Below are 27,817 nucleotides of genomic sequence, written 5' to 3' on the forward strand. Positions count from 1 at the left end.
TGTGTTCTTCTGGTCTTCATATTCCTGGTGATTTCCTTCTCTCGTTCTTGATGTTTTCCTTCTAACTCATTTTAACTCTCTCTCTATTCTCTCTCCTACATTTTATAACCCCAGCAAAACCTTTCAGGCAGTATAAAAATTACAATGTGGTTACATTCTGTTTTCCAAGTGAATGACTACAATGAATACAAGGAGAAAAAAACAGAATGTTTTCTGTATCCCTTACATGATTAAACATTTTACATATTACAGGTAAAAAGCAAATTATCCCAAGGACCCATGTACATTCATACCCAAGCATTTTGTTATAGATTAACAGTGTGCAAGCAAACCAGATATTCTATTGCTAACAGACTGTGTTTTATGGTTACAAAGAAAGGGTCAATCACTTTCTTATTTATCTTGAAAGGTAATCTTATTAGGAATCTTAAAGGAATCACAAATCTAAACTTTTATATATGAAAAAGAATCACTCAGCCAGGTGGTGGTGGCGCACGCCTTTAATCCCAGCACTCGGGAGGCAGAGACAGGTGGATCTCTGTGAGTTCAAGGCCAGCCTGGTCTACAGAGCTAGTTCCAGGATAGGCTCCAAAGCCACAGAGAAACCCTGTCTCGAAAAAACCAAAAAAAAAAAAAAAAAAAAAAAAAAAGAATCACTCAGTTCTACTTTAAATCTTTAGAGTGCATATCCACTCAACAATAGCTTCTTTCACCAGGAGATTGAGGGCAGGAATGGGTAAGTAATTAATCACTACCTTTGATCATTAACCAGCCCTAGCAAGAAAGGCCCGTCAGCTAATAATAATTGGGCTGCTTTGTTCTTGTTCCCTGACCTTAACAAGTTCCTCATTCAACTCTGGGTCTTTCTAAACTCTAGATTTTCTTCTTTTGCAAAAAAAAAAAAAAATTCTTACCAAATTACTTTCCCTTTGTTTGTGTGTGCCTTTCTGCAACACTTGAGATTGTTTTCTCCCACTGACTTCCATAGGCCTCCCCCCAACAAAAATAAATACATACATTAATTTTTTTTGTTTACTTTTGTTGTTTGTTTTAGTTTTTTTGAGGGTTGGTTTTCCTGCTTCTGCATCTGGAGTGCTTGGGACGCCACCATATGCAGCTAGTCGTCAGTTTTTTGAGTCACACTGATCCTGTCTCACAACTGAAAAGAACGAGAAGCAAGGACTGTCGAAGGGCAGGCAAGCGACGTTTACAGAGAAGCCGGTCCCAGTAGCAGTGTGGGGGTGTCTCGAAAATGAGTTGCCTTAATTTGAATATGTATGTGGAATTTTGATTAGTTGATGGGATCAGGTGAAAGGGTGCTTGTTCAAGTAAGTCTCTGAAAAGTTCCAAGAGGTCAGAGAATCCAGAACTAAAAGGAACAAAAGATGGTAGCCAACTTCTTGTTAAGTCAGTCAGAGCTGCTTGGCCTTCATCTCCCTATAGCATGTTTTTTTTTTTTTTTTTTTTTTTTTCCCTACCACACCCGGCTCTGAGCGCCCTCCATTTCCTGGAACGTGGCTTTCTATACCCACAGAGGTTAGCTTTCATCCCGTAGGCACATCTCGAGAACAGTAGACCCCTTTGCTCATCTGGGCCTGCGACTCAGACAGCTGCCAAACCGGGGTGTGGTTGCGCAGGCCTTTAACCCCAGCACTCGGGAGGCCGAGGCAGTCGGAGCTCCAAGAGTTCGAGGTCAGCATGGTCTCCAAAGCGAACTCCAGGACAAACTGTTACACAAAGTAATCCTGCCTCGAAAAAAAACCAAAAAATAAAACAAATAAGCAAAACTAGATTAGCTGCTTTTAGAATGAGGCTGCCTTGATTTGATTTCTGTCACTCATTTAGGGACAACTAACTGAAGCCCACACAAGAGCAGGCCACCGACGGTTCTTTCGTTTCTGCAAATCTGATTTCCGTCCGCAGCTGCCCTTCCCGTCCTCCTCAGCCCCGCCGCCTTGGTCCTTCCAGGCCAAGACATCAGCTTCATGCATCCGGTCCGTTCTGCTGCTCCCCCTGCTTGCGGACCGCCACGCACAACGGAACTCGGGGAGCGAGCCTAGAGGCGTCCCGGAAGATTGTGCGCGCGCACACCCGGCCGGGCCGTCCTCTCTGCCCGTTGACCCGGAAATGCTTACGGCAGGCGCTCGGGTCGCGGGAACCCAGAATGGTGTTCCTTACAACGCGGCTGTGGCTGCGGAACCGCCTCACAGACCGGTTCTGGCGGGTCCAGGAGGTGCTGAAGCATGCTCGGGTGAGTGCGCGTGCCGGGATCCCCTGGGGCGCGGGCAAGGCGGTGCGCTACCATCCGGACACCCTTCTTTCTTTTTCGTCGTCCAGCATTTTAGGGGAAGGAAGAACCGCTGCTACCGGCTGGCGGTCAGGGCGGTGACCAGAGCCTTCGTGAAGAGCACGCAGGCCCGCAGACTGAAAAAGCGGAACCTGAGAACCGTAAGCACCGTCCCTGGGGGTCCCACCCCGACCCCCCACCCCGACCCCCGAGCTTGTCCTTCATCTCCCCTAGAGCTAGGCCCTCCTCCACACCCGACTTCGGGAGCTTGGCCTTCAGTCCCTTGGCGTTTCCCTCACCTTGCACAGAAGCTGTGTGAAGGGCGAAAGGACCGGCATTGGCACAAGACAGCCCTAGACACTGGGACAAAAGGCATGGGAAAAGGGACAAAGACAGGAGCTAGAGGACTGGGAGAAGGGCGAGGACTGCTTATCCCGTAGGGACAAAGAGCTGCCTTGGATAGGGAAGAAACGGCAAATGACAGTTTATAAAGGTGAAAGAGGAAGCCTCCTGTTAGGATGGGGTGTTTAGTTTTATTTGGACAGGTTAATCAGGGTAGCCACAGGGGGCTTTTGCAGGACTTCAATACTTGGATAGCTGGACCTTGGTAGTCAGCCTCAGGAGGAGGAAGTGGCCAAATAAAGGCTAGCTTTAGGAATGTAATCTAACGATTTTTATCAAGGAAGAGGAAATAGCAAGGCCTGCCAGAGCCATATTTGTTATGCTCGGACCTACTAGCATCCCTTCAAAGGGTGTTGTTTTGTTTTGTTTGTTTGCAGTTTGAGAGCTGTACTTGGAGCCTAGCTTGTAGCTCTGACAAGTACCTATGAGTAAGTCAGCAGGGCCATATGATAGATTGTTTCTGACCTTGAGAGTCAGAAAGTGCTCCCTAAGACTGGAGAGATGGCTGCAGGACTCGCTGGTCTTCTGTATCATCCGAGTTCTGTTCACAGCGCCCACACGAGGCAGCTCACAATTGCCCATACTTCTAACTGCAGGGGATCTGACTCCTGGTCTCCATGGGCACCCATATACACATTTTTTCACACATGACACACCCATATTTATACAAATAAAAAAAATTAAAGGACCCCCCCCCCAACCTGAATGTGGGTACATCATGATGGCTGTGTTCACAGTCTGGATAATGTTGATTTGGGTTCCTGTTCATTCTCAGATGCACCAGCCTTTGGAGTAGGGTGGTATTGCCCCAGGATCTGGTGATTTGTGCTGCAGTGTTGTGAAAATATGGGAGTGTTCATTTATATGAAAAGTGAGCATTTGCTGCCAGTGTGGAGGGTCTCAGGGCCTGGGACAGTCTCATGGTCACCCTGGGATTCTGATGCGGGCTCAAACTTGAGAACTTTAGGAACTACTGTACCTTTGTGTGAAAAAAAAAATGATTAAAAGATCACTCTCACCCTGCAAAACAAACAAACAACAACCCGCTGATATTTAATGTGTAAGAACAGAGGCACGTACCAGTTATGCTGAAGAAACCTAACATTGCTGTCTCCAGGCCAGGGTCTCTTTTGATTCTTGTGTCTTCCCAGATGTTAAGGTGTTTGCCTATGCCTGGCACAGAGTCTCCTGATATAATCAGCCAGATCCTTGAAGGATTCTCTCCCCGTTCCATAGAGTTTGCTATGTTCCTCTGTCTGCCACAGAATCTCAATCTTTGTTTTATTGGTACATGCACATAGTTTGTACTGGCGACTTCCTTGCATGTGCTTGGGATTGAATAACCAGGGCCTTGAGCATGCTAGTCATGGGTTCTCTGTGTGTGCATGTACTCATGCACATGCATGGATGTGGAGGTTAGGGGTTAACCGTTCTAGCCTTTTGCCTTATTGAGGCAGGATCTGCCTTGCTGATTGTGCTATACCCTGTACTCTAAGCTAGCCGGCCTAACCGTAGGAGTGCTAGGATTATAGATGGATGCTACAACATCCAGCCTTTTTTTTTTTTTGGATTTCTCGAGACAGGGTTTCTCTGTAGCTTTTGGTTCCTGTCCTGGAACTAGCTCTTGTAGACCAGGCTGGCCTCGAACTCACAGAGATCCGCCTGCCTCGGCCTCCCGAGTGCTGGGATTAAAGGCGTGCGCCACCACCGCCCGGCACCTTTTTTTTTTTTTTTTAAATTTTATATGCATTGGTATTTTGCCGGCACGCATGTCTGTGTGAGGGTGTTGGATCCCCTGGAGGTAGAGTTACAGGCAGTTGTAAGCCGCTGTGTGGGTGCTGGGAACTGAACCTAGGTCCTCTGGAAGAACAGCCAGTTCTCTTAACCGCTGAGCCATCTCTCCAGCCCCACATCCAGCTTTTTTACTTGAGTTCCAGGGATTGAGCTCAGGTCATCAGGACTGCACAGTAACATGAGCCATCTCTGTGTCCCCAGCCGGTTTCATGTGCAGGTATGTTGTGTAAAGGTCAGTCTCAAGTGTCGTTCCTCAAAGGCCATCCACCTGGGGTTTGTTTTGTTTTGAGATGAGGTCTCTAACTGGGGTCTGAACATGGTATCATAGAGCACTGACTTCCCAGACTGGACTTGAACTCATTCTATAGTCCAGCTTTGCAATCATTTGTCAGGTCTCCTGGGAGCTGGGGTCACAGGCCTACTACCAGGTCTAGCCTTTTGCCTGTCTGCCTGTCTTTTTATTTGTTTGTTTGTTTTGTTTTTGAGACAGAATCTTGTCATATAGCCCTACCCACCCTGAAACTCACTGTATAGACCAGGCTGGCCTCAGGCTTGAAGTTGTTCCTCCTGGCTTTGCCAGAAATCAGACATACAGTATCATCCTAGTTCGCGTGTCTTTTTTTTTTTTTTTTTTTTTTTTTGATTTTCGAGACAGGGTTTCTCCGCAGCTTTTTGGTTCCTGTACTGGAACTATCTCTTGTAGACCAGGCTGGCCTAGAACTCACAGAGATCCGCCTGCCTCTGCCTCCTGAGTGCTGGGATTAAAGGCGTGCGCCACCACCGCCCGGCTTTCGCGTGTCATTTTTAAAGGAAATTATTGCTTTACTTTTTTTTTCTTTCTTCAAGACAAGATTTTTTCTGTGTAACCCTGGCTGTCCTGGAACTTGCATGCCTGTATCTCTGCCTCCTGACTGCTGGGATTAAAGGCTTGGACCACCACCACCACCATTTTTTTTTTTCTTTTGGTAATGTTTTGTTTTTTTGAGACAGGTCCCACTGTGTAGCTCTGGATGTCTTAGAAATCAATCAATATCAAACATCTATTTTTTTAATTAATTTTTATTGAGCTCTTCATTTTTCTCTGTTCCCCTCCCTGCTTCTTCCTTCCCCTTCAACTCTCTCCCAAGGTCCCCATGCTCTCAATTTACTTGTCTTTTTCTACTTCCCAAGTAGATTAGATCTATGTATGTCTCTTAGTGTCTTCCTTGTTATCTTGATTCTCTGGAATTGTGATCTGTAGGCTGATTTTCTTTGCTTTATGTTTAAAAACCCCTTATGAGTGAGTATATATGATAATTGTCTTTCTGGGTCTGGATTACCTCACTCAAAATGATGTTTTCTAGCTCCATTTGCCTGCAAATTTCAAGATGCCATTATTTTTTTCTTCTGTGTAGTACTCCATTGTGTGAATATACCACATTTTCCTTATTCATTCTTCGGTCAAGGGATATTTAGGTTGTTTCCAGGTTCTGGCTATAACAATGCTGCTATGAACATAGTTGAGCACATGTCCTTGTGGCACAATTGAGCATCCTTTGGCTATATACCCAAAAGTGGTATTACTGGGTCTTGAGGAAGGTTATTTCCTAATTTTCTGAGAAATTGCCACACTGACATCCAAAGGGACTGTACCAGCTTGCATTCCCACCAGCAATGCAGAAGTGTTCCCTTTTCCCCACAACCTATCCAGCATAAGTTGTCATCAGTGTTTTTGATCTTGGCCATTCTTAACAGGTGTAAGATGGAATCTCAGGGTTGTTTTGATTTGCATTTCTCTGATGACTAAGGATGTTGAGCATTTCCTTAAGTGTCTTTCAGCTATTTTAGACTCCTCTATTGAGAGTTCTCTGTTTAGGTCTGTACTCCATTTTTTTTTTATTGGATTATTTGTTCTTTTGGTGACCAATTTCTTGAGTTCTTTGTATATTTTAGAGATCAGACCTCTGTCTGATGTGGGGTTAGTGAAGATCTTTTCCCATTCTGTAAGCTGTCGTTTTGTCTTGTTGACCGTGTCCTTTGCTTCACAGAAGCGTCTCAGTTTCAGGAGGTCCCATTTATTGTTTCTCTCAGTGTCTGTGCTCCTGGGGTTATATTTAGGAAGTGGTTCCCTGTGCCGATGTGTTCAAGTGTACTTCCCACTTTCTCTTCTATGAGTTTCAGTATGGCTGGCTTTATGTTGAGGTCTTTGATCTATTTTAATTCCAGCTCTGGATTAATCGAATTTCAGCTGCCTCCCAGGAACATGGCTTACAGTACCCAGCATTCATGGTCAACTTAATTAAGGTAAGTTGAGGGCCTTGTTGAGGTGTTGAGCATTTGAAGGAATCACCCCATCAGATGTCCATGGGCAGACATGAGTGTTGTTAGGCCTGCACCCTGAACTATCTGTTGTCTCTCTGGGGTTCTGGAAACGTGCCTGCTTTTTCCTTGCCTTGCTGATATTTCAGCACATCGTAAATAGAGCATGTCATACAGTTGACTGTTTTGGGATATTCAGTCACACTGCGAATCCTGAATTTGCGTTTGCATTAATTAAATAAAATCAACCTTGGGTCAGGAGGAAGAACCAGCAACTAGTTGACAGAAAGTAATCAGAAAGTCAGAGGGCGTCTGGAAGACGGATGGAGAGACGAACTGGAAGTAGCAGGGAGGGACTTTGAGTGTGGCAGTGCTTTTTGGTTTGGTAGAGCAAAGAGTGCTCTATTTCTGAAATGCTGGAAGGCCAGCCAGTTGCTTCTCAACCCCTCTGAGCTAGCAGGTTTTCACCCTAACCTCTGACTCCTGAGTTTTATTGATAAATAGACTGATAGAGATTTGGTGAAAAACGACATTTGGTGGTGGCAGCAGGAGGTGGAGTCAGTGGACATAAAAGTCCCACCAGTCTGCTGCCTGATACGTGGCCCAGTAACTGTACAGCCACAATTACTGGCTGAAACAGCAGTAGATTCAGGGGCAGCCGTTGTGCTGATGAAAAAAACATTTTGGTTCCCATTGTGGGGTGCCAAGTGTAACAAGTCTTTCTTTGAACCACCAGCTCCTAAATAATGACATGGAGACTTTTTTTTCTAATTATGAAAACTTGACCTTAGCTTAGGCTTATTCCCAGCTAGCTCTTTAAAACTTAAGTTAGTCTGTTTATATTAATCTACATTCTGCCACATGGCTAGTTACCTCTCATCCATACGGTACATCCTACTTCCTCCGTGTCTCTTCCCAGAGTTCCTCTCTCTGCCTGGAAGTTCTGCCTAGTCTCTCCTGCCTAACTTTTGGCCATTCAGCTCTTTATTATTATTATTATTTTGTTTTTGGTTTGTTTTTTTTTTTCGAGACAGGGTTTCTCTGTGGCTTTGGAGCCTGTCCTGGAACTCGCTCTGTAGACGAGGCTGGTCTTGAACTCACAGAGATCCACCTGCCTCTGCCTCCCGAGTGCTGGGATTAAAGGCGTGCGCCACCATCGCCTGGCTTCAGCTCTTTATTAAATCAATCAGAAGGTGCCTTAGGCAGGAAAGGAAGGACAGAGACACATTCTCACACAGTGTGATCAAATATCCTGCAACAGTCGCCAGTTTGGTTGTTTCTGTATGAAAGAAAAAGGATATTAAACTAATTTTAACTTTTGAGTTTGAGGTTTGTTTTGTTTTAAGTTATTTTGCCTGCATGTATGTCTGTGTACTGCATCTATTTCTGGTGTCCTTCAGTGCCAGTGAACTCACCTGCTTCTGCTGGCCCAGTAGTCTTAATGAGCTTATATCTCTGAATTACAGTAAAGGATTAGCCCAGGCCAGAAGTCTTAGTGCATAAGTGACCTCTGACCCTAATTATGGGCCCTGGGCTTCAGCTGGTTCTTCTTTGTCACAGCCTCTACAAGACCCTTCCTTGTCCCTAATCACATTGTCCTACAGTGTCCTACTATGTTTTACAGGCAAGATGTTCTTGCTCTGCCTATCCCACAGTTCCCAACTGTTCCACACCAGTAGAGTGGTGCTAGCTACGCTAGACTCACTAGAGGTCTTGTGGCTGCATCCTCCTGTCTGTTCCCATGTGGGATCTCCTGTATTCTACTGAAGTAATTTCTGTTGTCTTTTGTTGTTTTTTCATAAGGTCTCACTATATAGTCTTTGGCTAGCCTGGAATGCACAGAGATCTGCCTGCCTCTGCCTCCACAGTGCTGGAATTGAAGGCGTGCACCACCATACCTAGCTTTCTCAAATGGTTTCTGATGCTTACTACAGGCTATGGTTCTTTTTCTTCCCAGTGCCAGGTGGAGCTCAACAGGAAGGTACTTGTGGACCTGGCCATCTATGAACCAAAGACTTTTAAGTCTTTGGCAGCTTTGGCTAAGAGGAGGCAGCAGGAAGGATTTGCTGCAGCTCTGGGGGATGGAAAGGAGCCAGAGGGCATCTTTTCTAGAGTGGTACAGTACCACTGAAGACTGCAGTGCTGTGGAAATTGTTATAAGATAGGAGCAAAAGGACTTGTCTAGTCACCAGGAAGTCTGATTTGTATTTATTTATATTTTAGCAACAGGCCTGAGAGAAAAGTTTTTTACTCAGTGATATATTCCCAAAACTATCATGTAAAGATTGTACAAATAAAGCCTTTGCAGTGTTCAGCTTGTGAGTTATTTTCTGGCATCAGACAAACACACCTTTAGATGCATAAAGCCTCTGAAGTACCCATGTACTTGTCATTGACTGCCTATTATGGGAGAGGCTGTTACGTGGGAATAGTAGGATTCAGCTTTACATGCTGCTTTTCCTATAAGCAGGGATTCTATACCAGGTTTCTGAAATGACCATTTTCTGGTCTTCCTTAAGTAAGTACCCCAGAGTCTGTAAACTTACTGTAAACAGGATTGATATTAACCTCTTTTGGTTTTTTGCTTATATATATGGCATGTGCCCAGTGGTTCAGCTGTTGAGCCAGACAGGGTTTCTCTGTTGCTTTGGGACCTGTCCTGGAGCTAGCTCTTGTAGACCAGGCTGGCTTCAAACTCACAAAGATCTGCCTGTCTCTGCCTCCCGAGTGCAGGGATTTAAGGCATGCGCCACCACCACCTGGCTTCCTGTCTCTTTCCATGTTCCCAGTTGGGTTCAGATCAGGGGAATATGTCCTAATATCAGGAATGTGATGCTCTTGGTCTCAGCCTGAAAGGGCGGGTCAGCTTTAAAGGGGTCTTCCAAACTTCTATCCTCCTGCTAGGTGTTTTAATGAGACTGCTCTGTAAGGTTCAGGAATAAATTGTGCATTAGAGCAGCACCTCAGCAGCTCTGTTTCTGCTGTATAATGCAGACTCTGTCGCTCCTCCTCCTGCAGGGGATAATGTGTGAGGCCCCCTCTTGTTCTCTCCTGCCTCTATCAGGTTCTGCGGTTTGCACTCCCTTACCGTCATTGTGGTATCCACTGTTTGCCTCCCATGACTTGGTTTACATTTGATCTTACTAGAGCCACTTCCTGGAAACAACCCAGGAGACCCTGACCATGATTTACTTTGTTCTCTGTTATAGTAAAATCTTATCAGGCCATTTTTTAGTCTGCTTTGTGGGGACTGTATGGTAGGACCAAATTGAAGACACTACTAAAGTCCAGTGGTGAGCCAGTGAGTTTACTGGGTTCCGTATGGGAGCAGAAATGACTCACAGCTCTGTCACCAAACCCCACCATGACATGAGGGAGACTCATGAAGACTGGGGTGCACTGCAGAGCTTACAGGCAGTTCAACAACCTGGGGAGTCTTTTCCAGGCAGCCCGTTTGTCTGACAATCTCTCAGTAGTCCTTACAGCTGATGAGACATGCTTGGGGAGGGGACCTAATGAATTTGTCCCACATGACCAATAACTTTGGTCTAGCAGGGTAGGGCACATCTTCTAGAACAATCTAATCAGTTGTCAGGCAAGCTGCTTCTGAGGTGAAGTGGACAGAGTGACTGAGTTGCCCAAGAGTGCCTCCAGGGCCCTAACACCCACTTCCCAGCGGCTTGGTTATCTTCAATAAAACAAAAGCAAACTCCAAGGGGAGTGAGAGGCACCTCAACAGACCCTGTCAGCTCCATGGCACTAATGGGGTATGCTGCCCCTAGGTCCTAGAGAAGACGGCCTGTCAGGGATGTATTTCAGAGCCTCCATGAGCTTTGTTGAAAGGGAAACTAATCACTTCACAACGCTGTGCAGCTTAAGGCTTCGTTTTGAGCTGTAAGCACGGCCTTTAATTTTTTAAGCTCTCTACTACGTGCGATTCCATGTTTTTACTGCTGCAAGAAGAGTCCAAGTGTTTTACCCTGCCTGGGCCAGAAGCAAGTCACCTACCAGAGGAGAGGATATTTCCACCAGCCCAAAGGCCACACATCACTACCTAGGGGCAGTCACCATGACCTATTGCAGAGGTATCATCATGTAGCTTTGCTGTCACTAGGTGGGTCAGAGGGCTCTGTAGGCAAGGATCCGTGCTGCTGTTCTGGGATGCCCTGGCCATGGAGAGGGGCTGCGGCTGCTCCTGATCCAGTTGACCGTTTTCCAGCACCTGTGTGGGTGACACCATTTACTGTCCCCTCCACCACATCAGTCTCATCCTCGCAGCCAGTGCTCTTAACAGCTAAGCCTATCTTTCCAGTTCTTTAACCTGCACTTTCCATGCGGACAGATCCCCCCCCCCCCGCAGCTGCAACCGAGCAGAAGCCAGCAGGAAGGGTTGAGAACTAAAGCCCCTGGGCTAAACCGCGCTGTGATGCTGAGCGCGTGCAACTGTGGGGACGAAGCCATCCTGCCCCGGTCCCCACGGAAAGACTCCCTTCTAGAACCCCGGTTCCCGCGGCAGCAGCACCGCAATCTCTTCCGGACCGACCGCTTCCGAGTCCGCCCAGGCCGCAGAGCCGAGTGGGTAACGAGCAGCCCCACCCAAGGCCATTTCCGGCGTCAGCGGCTGACGCGATACAGAAGAACAGACCGTGCGGCCAATGGGGACGAGGCGGCGCTGACGCACAGCCAATGGGCGGAGGCGGAGGCGGGACGGCCGGGCTGGTCGCGAGGAGCCGCCCTCCGGGAAGAGCCCAAAAAAGAATCGGCGGCACAAAATGGCGGCGGCGGCGGCCGGGGCTTCGGTGCTGGCGGCCCCCGCGTTGGCGGCCGGGGCTTCCGGCTCGGGGGGAGCCACCCCAGGGTCGCAGGGGGTGCTGATCGGTGACAGGCTCTACTCGGGCGTACTCATCACCCTGGAGAACTGTCTGCTGCCCGACGATAAGCTGCGCTTCACGCCATCCATGTCGAGCGGTCTCGACAGCGACACGGAGACCGGCCTCCGCGTGGTGGGCTGCGAGCTCATTCAGGCAGCCGGCATCCTGCTCCGCCTGCCGCAGGTAAGGGCGCGGCCGCGAGCGTAGTAGGTAACCGTCCGCCGGCGGTCGAGAGTGCCGGCCGGCCCTTTGTTGTCGGCTTGGCCCATGTCCCGGGACCGGCCCGAGGTCGGAGCCCAACCCGCACCGCAGCCTTGACGTAATACCGACTCCGTGCCTCCGACCTGGCCGCTGACCCGCTCCGAGTGCGGCCCGCGCCCGGGCTTCCCCTCCCCCACGCCCTCGGGCCAAGGCCCTTTTACAAACCCCAGGACCGCCCCGCGAGACAGAAGTTCTCTGGGGAAGTGGGATCTGTCGTGGGTATTTGTCCTGGGAGAAGGAACTACACTGGACGCTTGAGCTGGGTTGAGTTCTGCCTTCAAAAGTGATGGAATCTTCTCCATCCCTAGGTGGCCATGGCTACAGGGCAGGTGTTGTTCCAGCGGTTCTTTTACACGAAGTCCTTCGTGAAACATTCCATGGAGGTAGGCTTCTCTCTGTTTTATCAGAGAAATGGATTGGGAGGAAAGCTGGCTTGTTGTGCCCACTACTTACTTAGTGAACTGAATACTGTCCTGCAAACTTTATACCGTTCTCCCTGGAGGCCTGTCTCTGTACCTTCTGTTTGCTCCTAATAGTTTTTAACGCCCCGGAAGGTCCTCAGGTTGGGGAAAAACACCCGTGTCCCAATGTACGTTTCAGCATGTGTCCATGGCTTGTGTTCACCTGGCTTCCAAAATAGAAGAGGCTCCAAGACGAATCAGGGATGTCATCAATGTATTCCACCGCCTTCGGCATCTCAGAGAGAAAAAGTGAGTCCTTTCCAGAGCTGTCAAATGTCTGTCTGTTATACCAACCCATGGATTCGCAGTAGTTTGTTCCTAAGTGCCCCATACCATGGGGGCAGTGGGGGGGGAGCACGGTGATAGGGTAACTGGCTGTTCTAGCCCTGCTGGAATGCCACCCTGTTGTCCTGTCTGCTCTGTGTTTCATTTCTCAGAATCACCAAGCCCCAGACCAGTGGATCTCACCCTTTGTGCTGACAGTGTCTAAGCTAGTGATTCTTCGTTAAGAGAGCTGTCCCAGCATTGTGTTGTGTTTGTCAGCATTCCCGGTCTCCTTGCCAGAAACCTTCCTAAGTTGTAGCAGAATGCCTCTTGGGATGGTCTTTTGATATCTGACCTTGCCGTGTAGTTAAATGGCCTGGAAATGTAGATGCAGCTGGGTTCTCCTCTCAGCAGTTCCTTCCCAATCTCCCCTTATGTTCAGATACATGAGCATGCTTGTCTCCAAGTACTGCTTTTTAAAGCACCCATGGAGAGCTGGCATGGTGGCGCATGCCTTTAATCATGGCACTCAGGAGGCAGAGGCAGGAGGATGTCTTGAGTTTGAGGTCAGCCTGGTCTACAGAACTGGTTGCAAGACAGCCTGGGCTATACAGAGAAACCCTGTCTAGCAAAACAACAAACAAAACCCAACCCACCCTTGGAACAAATCCTGGTGAGTAAGAGTTGGAAATAGGATCAGGAGTTCACGGTTGTCTGTTGTCAACTACATAATGAATTTAAATCAGCCTGGAATATGTAAGACCCTATCACAGAAGAACACACGACGTAAGAAGATCCTGTCTCAGAAACAGGTAAAACCCAAAGCAGTGGTAAGATGGCTCAGTAGGTTCTTGTCCTGCATTCAGCTCTGGGATCAACAGGGTAGGAGAGAATTGACTTCCACAAGTTGTCCTTTGTCCTCCACAGGCACAACCCATAAACCACACAAACAGTATAAATTTTAAAGAATATATACGCAGGGTTGATGAGATGCTTTGGTGGGTAAATGAGCTGCTGCCAAGCCTGGGACCTGCATTTGATGCCCAGGTCCCACATGGTAGACGTAGAGGGAGGCAGCTGACTTGTCCCCAGTCATGGACCATATCCCAGACTTCCTGTTCTTGTTCACAGAAGCCCTTTAGTTTTTGTTTTGTTCTGCTCTTTTCTAAACCAGAGTCTTGCTGTGTGGCCTTAGTTGGCTTGGCCAGACTAGGCTTTCCTCGCTCAGGTGGCCTGTCTGTCCCCAGAGTGCTGGAGTTAGGGAAATGTACCACGATGCCCAGCTTAACAGAAACCCCTTTAAAACACAACCTGGTCTCTTTGGTTTGGTTTGGGTTTTTGAGACAGGGTTTCTCTGTAGACCTGGCTGATCTAGAGATCCACCTGTCTCTGTGATCAAAGGCATACATCATCACACCCAGCTACAACCTGGTATCTTTTTCAATAGTCTGTTATCTGTATCTGCAGCTTTCTCACTCAAGAGTTCAACCAGCCTTGGATTGAAACTCTTGGGTGTCACTATTCCTTACAACAGTACCGGAACTATATGTGTATAGCATTTATATTGTACTAGGTATCATACAGTGCCCAAGTGATTTGAAACATGTGGAGGCTGTCTGTAAGTGCTATGGGGATATGTCACCATTTTGTATAAGAAACTTGAGCATTCATAGGTATTAGAGTAGGTGAAAGTAGTCATGGGAACCAGCTCCAGTGTATACTGAGGGGTGACTTTATTGTGCTTTATTGGTTCTGTAATTTCCCATCCAACCAGAAAGGTTGATCTTTTTTCTTGAATCTGACATGTTATATAGCCCTTGTGCAAAGATCCTGAGATCCTCCTCCTGAATATTCTAGAAAACAATGTGTAGAGACAAGGGGCAGGTTAGTAATAAAGTATACGTAGGGTCTTTCTCTCAGGTGAAAAATAAAGAATTATTAAATAAATAAAGAATTATTAAAGGTTAGAATTGGGGTTGGAGGACTGTTTTGCGACTTTGCGAAGGAAGTGAACTTGTAGACTTCCGGTCCCGCAGCACTTATCGCTTGGTGGAATCTGAAAGAATTTTCTACAGAGCATATGCTTTGTCTTTGCAGGAAACCTGTGCCTCTGGTGCTGGATCAAGAGTATGTTAATTTAAAAAACCAGATTATAAAGGCAGAGAGACGCGTTCTCAAGGAGCTGGGCTTCTGTGTCCATGTGAAGCATCCTCACAAGGTGGGTTCGGCTTGGCACCTGCAGCCACCTAAGCCGTGCTTCAGCTGACTTCCTGTGTGCTCCATACCCAACATTCGTATGTGGGTTCCAGTGATTGTGAGGCAGGCACTTTACTGATTGAGCTTTCTCCTTAGCACTTAAGAGCAAACTTTTAAAAGTTACTTTGGAGGATCTGGAGAGATGGAACCAGCAATTAAGAGCACTCTGCTCTTCCAGAGGTTTTGAGTTCAATTCCCAGCAACCACATGGTGGCTCACAACCATGTGTAATGAGATCTGGTGCCTTCTGATATGTGGATGGAATACTGTATACATAATAATAAATCCTTTTTTAAAAAAGTTACTTTAGAAATAGCTTTAATATCTTCTTTGGAAGAACAGAAGAATTCTGAATTCTTTTATTTCAAAATGAACCAAGTAGTCTATAATATGTGCTGACTAGAAGTGAATTTATTAGATTGTTCCATGAGTGTCTTATCTAGTGTAGCTAAACTGAAACTTGAAAGCTTCAGGTTTAGCTGAGTTCAATAGAGCACACTGTAAATTTGGCACTTGGGTAGCAAAAGTTCATGTTTATTTCTCTGGCCTTGTCATCTTCTCTTGCTTATTTGAGTTTCTGACATTAGATTCTTGATAAATTCTCAACTAAATATTTTAAGTGCTTTTCTTAATGTGTTTAATGTATTTTCATGTTTTGTGCAAGTTGGCTACTGGGGTACAGGGATGTATAGTGCAGGCAACTCTCTCTGGTGGAAAGGTTTTGTCAGCAAGAATGAAAATGAGCCACATGGAAAACAAGGCCTTCCATGCCACAGGTGCAGATTGGTCTTCACATATGCACTCTGCCCAACTATAAAAGCACGTAGCAAGCACATCCTAAAAGTTGAGCTGTCTGCCGGACATCACCAGGAGCTCCCTGGGGTATAGCTTGAGGTTCTTTTGCTGCATGGACACCAAAATCTGAGTTCCGTGCTCTCCGAGTTTTTGTTAATAACTGCCTGACCCATATCTTCCAGATAATCGTTATGTACCTTCAGGTGTTAGAGTGTGAGCGTAACCAACACCTGGTCCAGACTGCATGGTGAGTTGATTTTCCTTGTTTTATGAGACCAGCAAGGGCAGTTCAGGAATGTATTACTTGAGGCACCTGGGCAGTGGGTTGTCATCCCATGACTTGGTTATGGTCTGGAATTGTCTCAGTGCCTCCCCCAAAATGACAGGGACAGTCTTAACGGTAGGTGGCCCATCCACCCCTGCCCCTGTATTTCCAATGCTCCCACCCCATGAGAGTAGTCCGTACACTTCCCTCTGGGGTTTGCCAGCTGGGTGTAGGAATGTTCTAGGTGGTCGCTCCAATCACAAAATCAGTGCTATTGTTTCCAGGGAACTGAGGGAAGGGAAAGGCTTTTGATGCAGTCCCGGGTTGGTTTTAGCAGGCATATGCTAGAATGAAGCCTGAAGTAACAGTTAGGTGTTGGGGTATTTTCCCCACAGAATTAAGTCTATGGGGTCATATTGCTGACTGAATTGTCTGGTGCTATGACATGCTTTATAGAGAACCTGTTTTGACTTTTCTTTTCTGTACTCTTTCAATCAAAGGGTAGCCTCTGAGGGTAAGTGACTAAGACTTCTCCTCTGCTGTCCAAGCGCTTTGGTGCAGGGACAGCGGCCGTCTTCAGCCAATCCAGTGCAGGCTCTCCACCGAAGGCTGGCTCTAGACTGGTGGTATGCGTACCTGATAGTATAGTCATGGCCGACTGCTGCTTGTGGTTCTCTGACGATTGTGCTTCTTGTTAATCCTGTCGTGCTTGGTAATTGTATCAATTAGAGTTGATAATTGTCTTGACTTGAATTTTGTTCTTTTAAAATTGCTGTACCTGTACAATAAAGATGCAATACCTTTCTTTTAAAAAAAAAAAAAATATATATATATATATATGTGGGGCAGGAGAGATGGCTCAGTGGTTAAGAGTACTGACTGCTCTTCCAGAGGTCCTGAGTTCAGTTCCCAGCAACTACATGGTGGCTCACAACCATCTGTATTGTGATCTGCTGCCCTCTTCTGGCCTGCAGGCATATATGCAGACAGAACACTGTATACACAATAAATAATATTAAAAAAATATGTACAGAAAGCGGTAAGAACTGAAGTGACAAATTGGCATAGTGGAAATTCAGGCTGTTACTGGATCTTTTCATTATTTCTCCCAAGTCCTACAGTTGCTCTTTTCAGCAGCTTAAGTAGGATTTATTCCAGTAAAGGTATTCATCTTTAAGTTAAACTATTGTAATTTATTTCTAATGTAGCATTAAGTTTAAATACACATTTAAAGGATTTCACTTGTTTTTAGAACTTAAAATACTGTGTTAATATATTTGAATACTAAAAATTCCTTATCAGTAATAAAGTTATGTGTGATATTTGTTAATGTTTATGCTGTTTAGCCACAGAATGGCTCCTGAGAGATGGACAGTGCAGCTATCTTTCTGACTTCTGATGTATAGAGTTAATGCTTCCAGGGCCAGCTGCCTCTCATAGACATCTGTAGAATTTGTTTAAAATGTTAGAATGGGTTTGAATGTTACCTTCTCTGAGGTTTTAGGACAAAGGTACTGGGTGGGGCATTTGAATCTCATGAGGTACAGCCTGGCGTTAGGGTATGCTGTGCCATTATTGGATATGTTGGGCAGTGTATAATATAACCTCTTCACATGTTTTCTCATTGTTTTTTGCAATGTTGATAAAGCTACTATTCCATTTGGTTATAATCTATAAATTTTAAAGGAATATAAAGAAAATGTAAAAAGTTAGCCAATTTTTAGAACTTTTCTAAAAATGTGAAGTTTTGTACTTACATATGTTTTCTAAAGTATTATAGCATTTTTAAGTGTACTTTGTTGCCACTTTTAGTGTTTTGTTGCTTTTGTCTGATTTTTATGAATGTTCATTTTAAGACTCCTTGTTGAAATGGGACAGTTTGGAAACGTTCTTTGATAAGACCGAGAAGAGGATTCCCTTGGGTGTTGAGCCCATGCATCTGAACTGCACCCAAGGGCCTTTCCCTTTTCCAAGTGGACTCCCTCCCTGGAGCTGTGGCTCAGTCATCTGGAGAAGGACCGGGCCACAAGTGCTGCCTGAAGAAAAGGAACACAGGACAACTTGTCTCACAGTTTCGAGGCTCATGCTCAGCCTGCTCATTTGAGTTTGCATGTTTCTCTGCACTATGGATTTTGAACATTTAGATTTCTTTAATTGACTACATTTTAACTACCAAGTAGCATTTTCTTTCCAAGCATTGTGCTTTGCATGATAGCAGGCCAAATAGAGAAGGAAAAGTAAAGTTAAAGTCGGTTCTCGTTCATAGCAACACGTATTGTTTGACGTTCAGCCAGCTTTTTTCCCCCAGTGATTTCTTTCTTTCATGTATTCAGAATGCCCCAGGTATCTCTGGAGATTCCCAGAGTACCCAGCTCAGCCCTAGTGTAGAACCCTTAGGAATATCAACCTTTGGTGGCAGGTGGTGGCACAGTTGCCCACAGCACTACAGTCTTCCTGGTCTTCTTTTCAGGAACTACATGAATGATAGCCTTCGCACAGATGTCTTCGTGCGGTTCCAGCCTGAGAGCATTGCTTGTGCCTGTATCTACCTCGCTGCCCGGACACTGGAGGTAAGTGTGCGGCTCTCTGGGTTTTAATCTAGACTCTAGACCTTTCTCCAGCCTCTGGTAAATGTTAATGTGTTTGTCAAATTAGGTTCATTTGCAGAAGAGTTTCTTGCTAAACTGGCAGGCCATTTTAGGTGTTACCCTAAGAATCTTGTTGGCCTTGAAGTGTTTTGGTGAGGGTGGTAGTAGTGGTGTTTTTTTTTTTGTTGTTGTTGTTTTTGTTGTTTTGTTTTTGAGATAGGGCTGTCTTCAAACTCACAGAGATCCAGTCTCTGCTCCTGAGTGGTAGGATTAAAGGTGTGGGTATGCACCACCATACCTGGCCTTGGAGTTCTTAAGGAAAGCAAGTGACATGATTACTTATGTGTTCACAGATCCCTTTACCCAATCGTCCCCATTGGTTTCTTTTGTTTGGAGCAACTGAAGAAGAAATTCAAGAAATCTGCTTTAAAATCCTGCAGCTTTATACACGGAAAAAGGTTCCTCTGTGTTTTTGTATGGATTAATTGCTTGTGTTTGGCCAGAAGCATTTGGTTCTGAATGGATGGATGATTCTGCCTTTTTCAGGTTGATTTGACACACCTAGAAAGTGAGGTGGAGAAGAGAAAGCATGCCATCGAAGAGGCCAAGGCACGAGCGAGGGGGCTGCTACCAGGGAGTGCTCCAGTTCTGGACAGTGCTGCAGGGTTCTCACCTGCTTCCAAGCTGGGTGAGTGTTGAGAGTTTATTCCTCACAAGGGAGCGGTTTGTAACCTGACTTGGTTTGGGGATATGTGATACTGCCTGTGAGATATCTCCTGGAGTTGATTGCAGCTTATCTCAACAGTACTCTGGCACTGGAATCCCTAGCAATCTGTTAGTGGTCCTTAAAATAAGTCAGAGCAGACCCAAGGATTGTTTTCATATTAAGAGATATGTCTGGAAAGTGGTGTTGCACACCTTTAATCCCAACACTTAGGAGACAGAGCCAGGTGGATCTGTGAGTTTGCCAGCCTGATTTACAGAGCGAGTTCCAGGACAGGCTCCAAAGCTATACAGAGAGACCCTGTCTAAAAAAACCAAAAATAAAATAAAAAGAAAGAAATATGGACAGCCTTTCTGAAATGCTGTTTGTTTGTTTTTAATTCGTTTGTTTTTCTTAACCATATCTACCAAGTTGGCTTGTTTTCTCTCTCTCTCTCTCTCTCTCTCTCTCTCTCTCTCTCATACACACACACAGTTTCTCTGTAACAGCTCTGACTGTCCAGCTGTTCTGAAACAAACTTTGTGGACCAGGCTGCCCTGTCTCCTGAGTACTAGGATTAAAGGCACGCACCACCCCTACCCAGATAAATTTTTTTTTTTGAAGATTTATTTATTATGTATGCAACATTCTGCCTCCATGTATACCTGCACGACAGAAGAGGGCACTGGATCTCATTATAGATGGTTGTGAGCCACCATGTGGTTGCTGGGAATTGAACTCAGGACCTCTGGAAGAGCAGCCAGTGCTCTTTAACCTCTGAGCCATCTCTCCAGCCCCCCCGCCCAGCTAAATTTTTAAATTTAGAGTCTATGATTATATTGTTAGAACATAGAATATGGTACTCATTCCCTGGTCCCTGGGCAAAATAGGTCTGAACAGAAGGCCTGACTGTGTCTTGTGTATTTTCATTCTGGGCTCCAGGGTAGTTAGTTAGTTAGTTACAAATGGTCTTGTCTTGCTTTGCTAGTATATTTATTTTGACTTTTGTGTTTCAAGATAGGATTTTTTCTTATTTGAAGAAATTTCTGATTATGGTTTTAATTTCTTGTTAGGTTCAGTAGAATCCCCTAAAGAAGGTAAAGGAAACAAGTCTTCCCCTCTCTCTGTGAAGAACGCCAAACGGAAAGTGGAGGGCCCAAAGAAAGCCAAGGCAGACAGCCCTGTGAATGGGTAAGATGCTCGTGTCTGCCTAGGTAGACAGTGGAGGCTAAAGATATTGCAGGTCTCTAACTACTCTGTTCCTGTGTGCAGCTTGCCCAAAGGGCACGAGAGTCGCAGTCAAAGCAGGAGCCGTGAACAGAGCTACTCAAGATCCCCGTCCCGGTCTGCTTCTCCGAAGAGAAGGTGTGTGCCTGGTGCTTGCCCATGAGACTCTAACCTGGTGTTTTCTTAGGATAGTAGGAGGGCACATATAGATGTCTCCTGCAATAATGTAGGCACTGGCTCTTTACTATTACTATTATTATTTTATTTGAAACAGGGTTTCTTTTCTGTGTAACCCTAGCTGTCCTGGAGCTTGCTCTGTAGAGCAAGCTGCCTCCCAAGTTCGGGCATTACAGGAGTGTGCCGTCACACCCAGTGGGACGGGGGTTCCTAACCTGATGTGGTTCTTCTTTCTCTGAATTTAAGATTCTTTGTGGCCAAGTGGTAGTGGTACATGCCTTTAATCCCAGCCATTGGGAGAAAGAGGCAGTTAGATAGGTGAGTCTGAGGCCAGCTTAGTCTACAGAGTGGTCTGCAAGGCAAGATAGCCAGGGTACACAGAGAAAGCCTGTTTCAAAACGTGAAACAAAACAAAACAAGCCTCTTTGCCAGCTCCTCCTTTGTTAGGTAGGGCTTGGCTAGGATCACAAGCATGTTTTTCTCTTCACAGGAAAAGTGACAGTGGCTCTACCTCGGGTGGGTCCAAGTCACAGAGTCGTTCTCGGAGCCGCAGTGACTCTCCTCCAAGGCAGGTGCACCGTGGTGCTCCCTACAAAGGCTCAGAAGTGAGGGCCTCCCGGAAAGCAAAGGACTGCAAGTACCTCACCCAGAAGCCACACAAGTCTCGTAGCCGGAGCTCCTCTCGTTCTCGAAGCCGGTCACGAGAGCGGACAGACAATTCTGGAAAATACAAGAAGAAAAGTCATTACTACAGAGATCAGAGACGGGAGCGCTCAAGGTCCTACGAGCGCACAGGCCATCGCTATGAGCGGGACCACCCTGGACACAGCAGACACCGGAGGTGAGATGGATTTCCTGGTGGCTGCCCTGGTCCCTCCCTGTTGGGCACACCTTGGCTTCAGTGGCCTTGCAGCATGATGGTTTTTGGAAGTGTTTTCAATTGGACCTTGAGGTGAATTTAACTGATAGGACGGCAAACAAGGTGCCCTTGAGGCTGGCCTGGGGAGTGCTGCACGCCTGTCCCAGTTGGAGGTGCATCTCAGCTGCAGATCTTCAGGTAACTGGATGAAACAGCAGAGGCACTCGTCCCCATTGGCGTGGCTTGGTGCTATTGATGAGCTGTCGCTTCACTCCTAAACCGATACTCAATTACGTAAAGCCAAGAAAGATGATTTTTCACATGTTTGCCTATATTAGGTTATACTTGTGTACATACTTTCCAGTGTTTCACAATGAGGAAATGGCCTTAATAGCCCCTTATTCTCTATTTGCGTTGTAAATAAACATGTGCTTAATACAAGTGAAAGCTATATATGAAAACTCAGAATTTGAATTCTGTTAGCTTAACACTTGTATAGAGAATTCTGATTTTTAAAATGTGAAGGTATTTAGGTCTGTGTTGAAAGTCTTATATTTTTATCTGTGCAATGCTGAGTGCAGGCCACCAGCTCTAGAGAAATTTTATGAGGTTGAATAAACAATTCTCAGGACACTTGGGGTGTAAGACGTGGGCTGTTACCTGCTTGTTTTCTAGTGTGCGTGCCTGGGTGGTGGGAGTGTGTGCAGCTGTGCACTCGGGGTGGCAGGAGTGAGTGTGTGCAACTGTGCACTGCCAGCTGAGCTTCCAGGGGAAACGCGACTGTATGTCCCAGTTCTCATTAAAGGATTGGATTTTGTATTAAGCTCTGTGCCTTCCTGAAACCATCTATCCTTAGAGATGAAAGGCTGTTTTCTGGAGTGCACCAGGAGGGGAGAAGTGACATCAGTATACAGCTGAAGGGCTTCAGTCTAGGGTCATGGTGTATCAGAGCTTACGGTTTGTATTTACAGGGACAACCAAGAATAGGGCTCATGGGTTCAGAGCTGAGACAGTGAAACAGGTAAAAATGAGCAGGCCTATTCAGCACATCCTGGTAGCCTGCATATACTTTGTCTGAGTAGCATTGTTGGGGCTAGTCAAATCCTGCTCAGGCCAGCTTCCTGGTTCCCTGCCACTTCACAACTAGCCTGTGGGTCAACTCTACTACAGTGGCACCTAGGTCAACCCCTTTGGGGTGAAACAACCCTTTCATGGGGGTCACCCAAGACCATTGGAGTAGCAATAAAAATAGTTTTGATTGGGGGTCACCATAATGTGAGGAATTGTATGTATTAAAGGGAATTTAGGAAGCATTAAGAAGGTTAAGAATCACTGCTCTTGTAGACCAGGCTGGTTTTTTTTTTTTTTTTTTTTTTTTTTTTGGTTTTTCAAGACAGGGTTTCTCTGTGGTTTGGGCCGGGTGGTGGTGGCGCACGCCTTTAATCCCAGCACTCGGGAGGCAGAGGCAGGCGGATCTCTGTGAGTTCGAGACCAGCCTGGTCTACAAGAGCTAGTTCCAGGACAGGCTCCAAAACCATAGAGAAACCCCGTCTTGAAAAACCAAAAAAAAAAAAAAAGAATCACTGCTCTAAGGGAATCCATGTAACATAGGGTACAGAAGCCACTGTTGCCTTGTTTATATACTCTTCATCAAGAATCCTCCTGCTACTGGAGAGATGGCTCAGCGGTTAAGAACACTGACTGTTCTTCCAAAGGTCCTGAGTTCAATTCCCAGCAACCACAAACGTCTATAATGAGATCTGGTGCCCTCTTCTGGCCTGCAGATATATGTGCAGGCAAAGCACTATATACATAATAAATAAATCTTTTTTGGAGCCTGTCCTGGAACTAGCTCTGTAGACCAGGCTGGTCTTGAACTCACAGAGATCCGCCTACCTCTGCCTCCCGAGTGCTGGGATTAAAGGCGTGCGCCACTACCGCCCGACTCATAATAAATAAATCTTAAAAGAGTATTTTATTTTTTTTATTCTTATCTGTGTTAGCCATGTGGCTCCGTACTTTATTCAGCAGGGCAGGCCACATCTTGCTTCTTCGATGTCTGGACAGGACTGGGGAGGAATGGGCTTCCTCCTTCCCAGAATTCTGTTCTCATTGACCCATTTCTACTTAAAAGAGTATATAAAAAACAAAAAGAATCCTGTGGTTCAGGCACAGTGATGCTGTTGTGTGTTGGTCACTTTATTTGATGCAGGAGACACTGTTCAGCTTTTTTATCATGTGTAATATTCGAGTAATGGACTGGAGAGATGGCTCAGAGGTTAAGGATGCTGACTGTTCTTCCAGATGTCCTGAGTTCAATTCCCAGCAACCACATGGTGGCTCACAGCCATCTACAATGAGATCTGGTGCCCTCTTCTGGTGTGCAGGCATACATGGAGGCAGCACACTGTATTGTATACATAATAAATAAAATCTTTAAAAAAAAATATTCGAGTAACATTTAGATCTTACATAATAGTAAGAAAAACCACATAATAGTATGTTTTGTTTTAGAACATTTCCCTTCAGTTTAATTAAGAAGGGGTTTCTAGGGCTGGAGAGATGGCTCAGAGGTTAAGAGCACTAGTATTCTTCCAGAGGTCATGAGATCAATTCCCAGCAACCACATGGTGCCTCCCAGGTACCTATAATGAGATCTGATGTCCTCTTCTGGCATACAGGCATGCAGAACGCTGTATACATAATAAATAAATAAATCTTAAAAAAAAAATAAAGGGTTTCTAGCCGGACAGTGGTGGTGCACACCTTTAATCCCAGCACTCAGGGAGACAGAGACAGGCAGACCTCTGAGTTTGAGGCCAGCCTTGTCTACCAGAGCTAGTTTTAGGACAGGCTCCAAAGCTACAGAGAAACCCCCCTCAAAATAACCTATCTTGAACCCCGTCCTCACCCACCAAAAAAAGATAGGCTGGGGCTTTTTTGCCCTGATACTAGGGCTCGTTGTTTTGTTTTACTTTTTAATTTTTCTAATTTAACTTTATGTGCTTTAATGTGGAATTCCCCTCTGTATGCTGTAAATGTGTTTTATTACCATTGGTTAATAAAAAAGGTACTTTGGCCTATGGCAGGGCAGAATGTAGCCAGGTTGGAAAAGATATTAGAGAGAAGGCAGAGTCAGGGGGATGCCCCACTAGAAACTTATCAGTAGGCCACAGCCTCGTGGTGATACACAGATTTATAGAAATGGTTTAATTTAAGATGTAAGAGTTAGTTGATAAGAAGCCTGAGCTAATAAGCCAAACAGTATTATAATTGGTATAGTTTCTGTGTGATTATTTGGGTCTTGGTGGCCAGGAAACAAATGAGCAGTCTCTGACTACAGTGCTTTGATATTTTTTTTTTTAAAGAACAAACACTTTTTTTAAAAAAAAAAAATTTATTTATTTTGGTTTTTCGAGACAGGGTTTTTCTGTGGTTTTGGAGCCTGTCCTGAAACTAGCTCTTGTAGACCAGGCTGGTCTCGAACTCACAGAGATCCGCCTGCCTCTGCCTCCCAAGTGCTGGGATTAAAGGCGTGCGCCACCACTGCCCGGCTATTTATTATTTATTATGTATACAATAGTCTATCTGTGTGTATGCTGAAAGCCAGAAGAGGGCACCAGACCTCATTTCAGATGGCTGTGAGCCACCATGTGGTTGCTGGGAATTGAACTCAGGACCTTTGGAAGAGCAGGCAATGCTCTTAACCTCTGAGCCATCTCTCCAGCCCCAGTGCTTTGATATTTTGCCATGGGTGCCGGGTCCCCTGGAACTAGAGTTACAGATACTTGTGAGCTGCCATATGGGTGCTGGGAATGGAACCTGGGTCCTCAGGAAGAGCAGTCAGTGCTCTTAACCACTGTAATACAGGCAGGCCCATAGTAGTGGCCTTTGGCCACTCACATTCTTTTTTTTTTTTTAAGATTTATTTATTTATTATGTATACAACATTCTGCCTCGATGTATGCCCACACGCCAGAGGAGGCCAGATCTCAGTACAGATGGTTGTGAGCCACCATGTGGTTGCTGGGACTTGAACTCAGGACCTCTGGAAGAGCAGCCAGTGCTCTTAACCTCTGAGCCATCTCTCCAGCCCCGCCACTCACATTCTTAAATCTCTTCTATCCTCTAAAAGAAAACAAACACACACACTCTCCCCTAAAATCTTCTATCAGTGATTTTTGTTTTAGACAGGGTTTTGCTTTGTGGACCAAGTTGACCTAGAACTTAGAGATCACCTTCCTCTGCTGAGTCCTGCCATTGAAGACACACTGTGATCTACATGATCTGGGTGTTGGGAACAAACTAAAATCCTATAGAAGAGGAGGTGCTCTTAACTTCAATACCACCAGTGCTTTTTCTTCAGGTTTTTGTGAAGAATTGATCTTTGTAGTTCCAGTTGGCTCATCCCAACAGTACAATCTCACAGTACCACAGGTATGTGCCCATATTTCAATGCCACCATGACCAAGCAGCCACCTGACCTGGCCCCTTCTGTTTTGGCCTATGGCCTGTTGAGGCCTAGGGATCTTAAAAGTCTGGCATTTCTCACCTCCCTGAAGACCAGAGTATTTTTTGTTTTGATTTGAGACAGGGTTTCTCTGTAACTTAGTGCCTGTCCTGTAGACCAGGCTGGCCTCAAACTCACAGCAATCCACCTGCCTCTGCCTCCTGAGTTTTCAGATTAAAGGCTTGCGCCATCACCATCTCCAACGAGGACCAGTTTTATAAGCAGAGACTGCTTGTTCGTTTCCCAGCCGCCCAGACCCGATAATCACACAGAAACTATATTAATTACAATGCTATTTAGCATGTTAGCTCTGGCTTCTTATTAACTAACTTCACATCTTAACCCGTTTCTATTCATTTATATTTTACCACGAGGCTTGTGGTTTTGCTACCTCTTGCTTCTTGGCATTTCTTTGACTCTGCCTACTCTCTAGATCTTTTCCAGCCTGGCTATATTCTGCCCTGCCATAGGCCAGGGCAGCTTTAGTCATTAACCAATAAGAGCAACACATATACAGAAGGACATCCAACATCAGATTGGGGAAGGATGGTCGGATTGATCTTGCCCTTTCTCCTATTGGTCCCTGACCGAGGCACTGTCCTCATCTGGATTGTTCTCAACATGATCACTTCTCCAATGGATCCTTGGTTAGGTCTTCCGTTTTCATCTAATTAGATAGAGTGTGGGAGATAAACAATTGACCATGTTGAGGTGTGGATGCACCAAGATGAAGGCTGGAGTCTAGAGGGTAAACCCAGGCAGGGAAAAGGCTGTGACTTGTCTGGGTTAGTGCAGCGTATAGCTCAGTGGGTTCATTGCTTGCCACACAAGCTGACAACCTGAATCAGATCCCTGGAATCCACATAGAGGTGGAAGAAGAGAGCGGACTCGACAAGGTTATCCTCTGACCTCCACATGTGTGCTGTGGCATGTGTGTGCACAGTGCCTCCTCTCCCTCAACACCATCAGAAATGACTAAACCTTCCTATCTCAGGCATCGCCTCGTGACCTCAGTTACTGAGCTGGGACTAGAACTTGCCTTTTCTGTTCTCATTGGTTTATTGTGATCCTACCACTAACTGTTGCTAGGTTAGTACCTGGGGAAGACATACTTGGGGAGTTCTTGAGTCTTACACAGACCTTTCCTAAAGCAGGTGTCCGGTCCATCAGGGCCAACCAGCCTTTCTGGGTGAGGAAGGTGTATGGAATGCTAGACTCTTGCTGTGGGGAGCAGCACCCATATTCCACAGAGGCTGCTTTAGGTTTTTGGGTAAAAAGTAAACGTGTGAGCTAACATGAGGCAGAGGCAGGCGGAGCTCTGTGAGTTCAAGGCCAGCCCCGTCTACAGATTGAGTTCCAGGACAACCAGGGGTCTGTTACATAGAGAAACCCCCAGTCCGGTCTACAGAGCGAGTTCAAGGACAACCAGGAGTCTGCTACACAGAGAAACCCTGTCTGGAAAAATAACGTGAGAGCCCTACCCTCCCCCCAAAACCAAAGTACACTATTGGGGCTTGTTTGGTTTAGGAAAGATTCATATAGGATTTAGGACCTCACTTGAGATTGGTGGGGAGAAACGGCTGTCAAATTAAAGGGATGGGGCAGTATGTTCAGGAACAGCACCAAGTCCTGCGAGTATTATTTGACCCCCATCATACGCCACAGGGCTGTTCCTAAACCATCTCCAGCCCTAACAGCAGCTCCAAACGCTTTCGTTGCTGCCTTACGTCAATTCCGCGGTCCTGCGGGCCCGGGAGAGACGAGACAGAAGCAACAAAAACACTGCTAGAGGTCACGCG

The 27,817-nt window shown here is 45.9% G+C and overlaps 2 protein-coding genes across 4 annotated transcripts; both read left to right on the plus strand.

The window, feature by feature from the left end:
- The first annotated feature begins 2,124 nt into the window (after positions 1-2,124).
- On the plus strand, positions 2,125-9,089 carry LOC121443583 (39S ribosomal protein L20, mitochondrial). Its single transcript, XM_041645396.1, has 4 exons — positions 2,125-2,251; positions 2,338-2,448; positions 6,689-6,766; positions 8,739-9,089. The coding sequence occupies exons 1-4, from the start codon at positions 2,165-2,167 to the stop codon at positions 8,910-8,912; spliced, it is 450 nt and encodes a 149-aa protein (XP_041501330.1). The 5' UTR covers positions 2,125-2,164; the 3' UTR covers positions 8,913-9,089.
- Positions 9,090-11,472: 2,383 nt separating this feature from the next.
- LOC121443575 (cyclin-L2) lies at positions 11,473-22,331 on the plus strand. Of its 3 annotated transcripts, XM_041645384.1 has the most exons (11): positions 11,474-11,835; positions 12,222-12,296; positions 12,514-12,623; positions 14,736-14,856; positions 15,872-15,936; positions 18,425-18,524; positions 18,896-19,000; positions 19,089-19,230; positions 20,319-20,436; positions 20,518-20,610; positions 21,140-22,331. In XM_041645384.1, the coding sequence occupies exons 1-11, from the start codon at positions 11,554-11,556 to the stop codon at positions 21,492-21,494; spliced, it is 1,566 nt and encodes a 521-aa protein (XP_041501318.1). In that variant the 5' UTR covers positions 11,474-11,553; the 3' UTR covers positions 21,495-22,331. The 3 variants fall into 3 exon arrangements, with proteins under 3 accessions (XP_041501320.1, XP_041501318.1, XP_041501319.1); XM_041645385.1 differs by lacking the exons at positions 11,474-11,835; positions 12,222-12,296; positions 12,514-12,623 and adding an exon at positions 16,455-16,468 and having other exon boundaries at positions 14,820-14,856; XM_041645386.1 differs by lacking the exons at positions 18,425-18,524; positions 18,896-19,000; positions 19,089-19,230; ... (1 more) ...; positions 20,518-20,610; positions 21,140-22,331 and adding an exon at positions 16,455-18,413 and having other exon boundaries at positions 11,473-11,835.
- Positions 22,332-27,817: the final 5,486 nt, after the last annotated feature.

The sequence above is a fragment of the Microtus oregoni genome, unplaced genomic scaffold (assembly GCF_018167655.1).
Source record: "Microtus oregoni isolate MIOR12 unplaced genomic scaffold, Mior012 000109F_ref0000275, whole genome shotgun sequence".
NCBI classification, from domain to species: domain Eukaryota; kingdom Metazoa; phylum Chordata; class Mammalia; order Rodentia; family Cricetidae; genus Microtus; species Microtus oregoni.

Excerpts from the sequence above, each read along its gene's own strand:
- LOC121443583 (XM_041645396.1), top strand. The coding sequence starts at position 2,165 with ATGGTGTTCCTTACAACGCGGCTGTGGCTGCGGAACCGCCTCACAGAC. Across the intron at positions 2,449-6,688 it reads AAAAGCGGAACCTGAGAACC|CTCTGGATTAATCGAATTTC; the intron begins GTAAGCACCGTC and ends TTTTAATTCCAG. Across the intron at positions 6,767-8,738 it reads TCATGGTCAACTTAATTAAG|TGCCAGGTGGAGCTCAACAG; the intron begins GTAAGTTGAGGG and ends TTTTCTTCCCAG.
- LOC121443575 (XM_041645384.1), top strand. The coding sequence starts at position 11,554 with ATGGCGGCGGCGGCGGCCGGGGCTTCGGTGCTGGCGGCCCCCGCGTTG. Across the intron at positions 11,836-12,221 it reads TCCTGCTCCGCCTGCCGCAG|GTGGCCATGGCTACAGGGCA; the intron begins GTAAGGGCGCGG and ends CTCCATCCCTAG. Across the intron at positions 18,525-18,895 it reads TCGCTGCCCGGACACTGGAG|ATCCCTTTACCCAATCGTCC; the intron begins GTAAGTGTGCGG and ends ATGTGTTCACAG.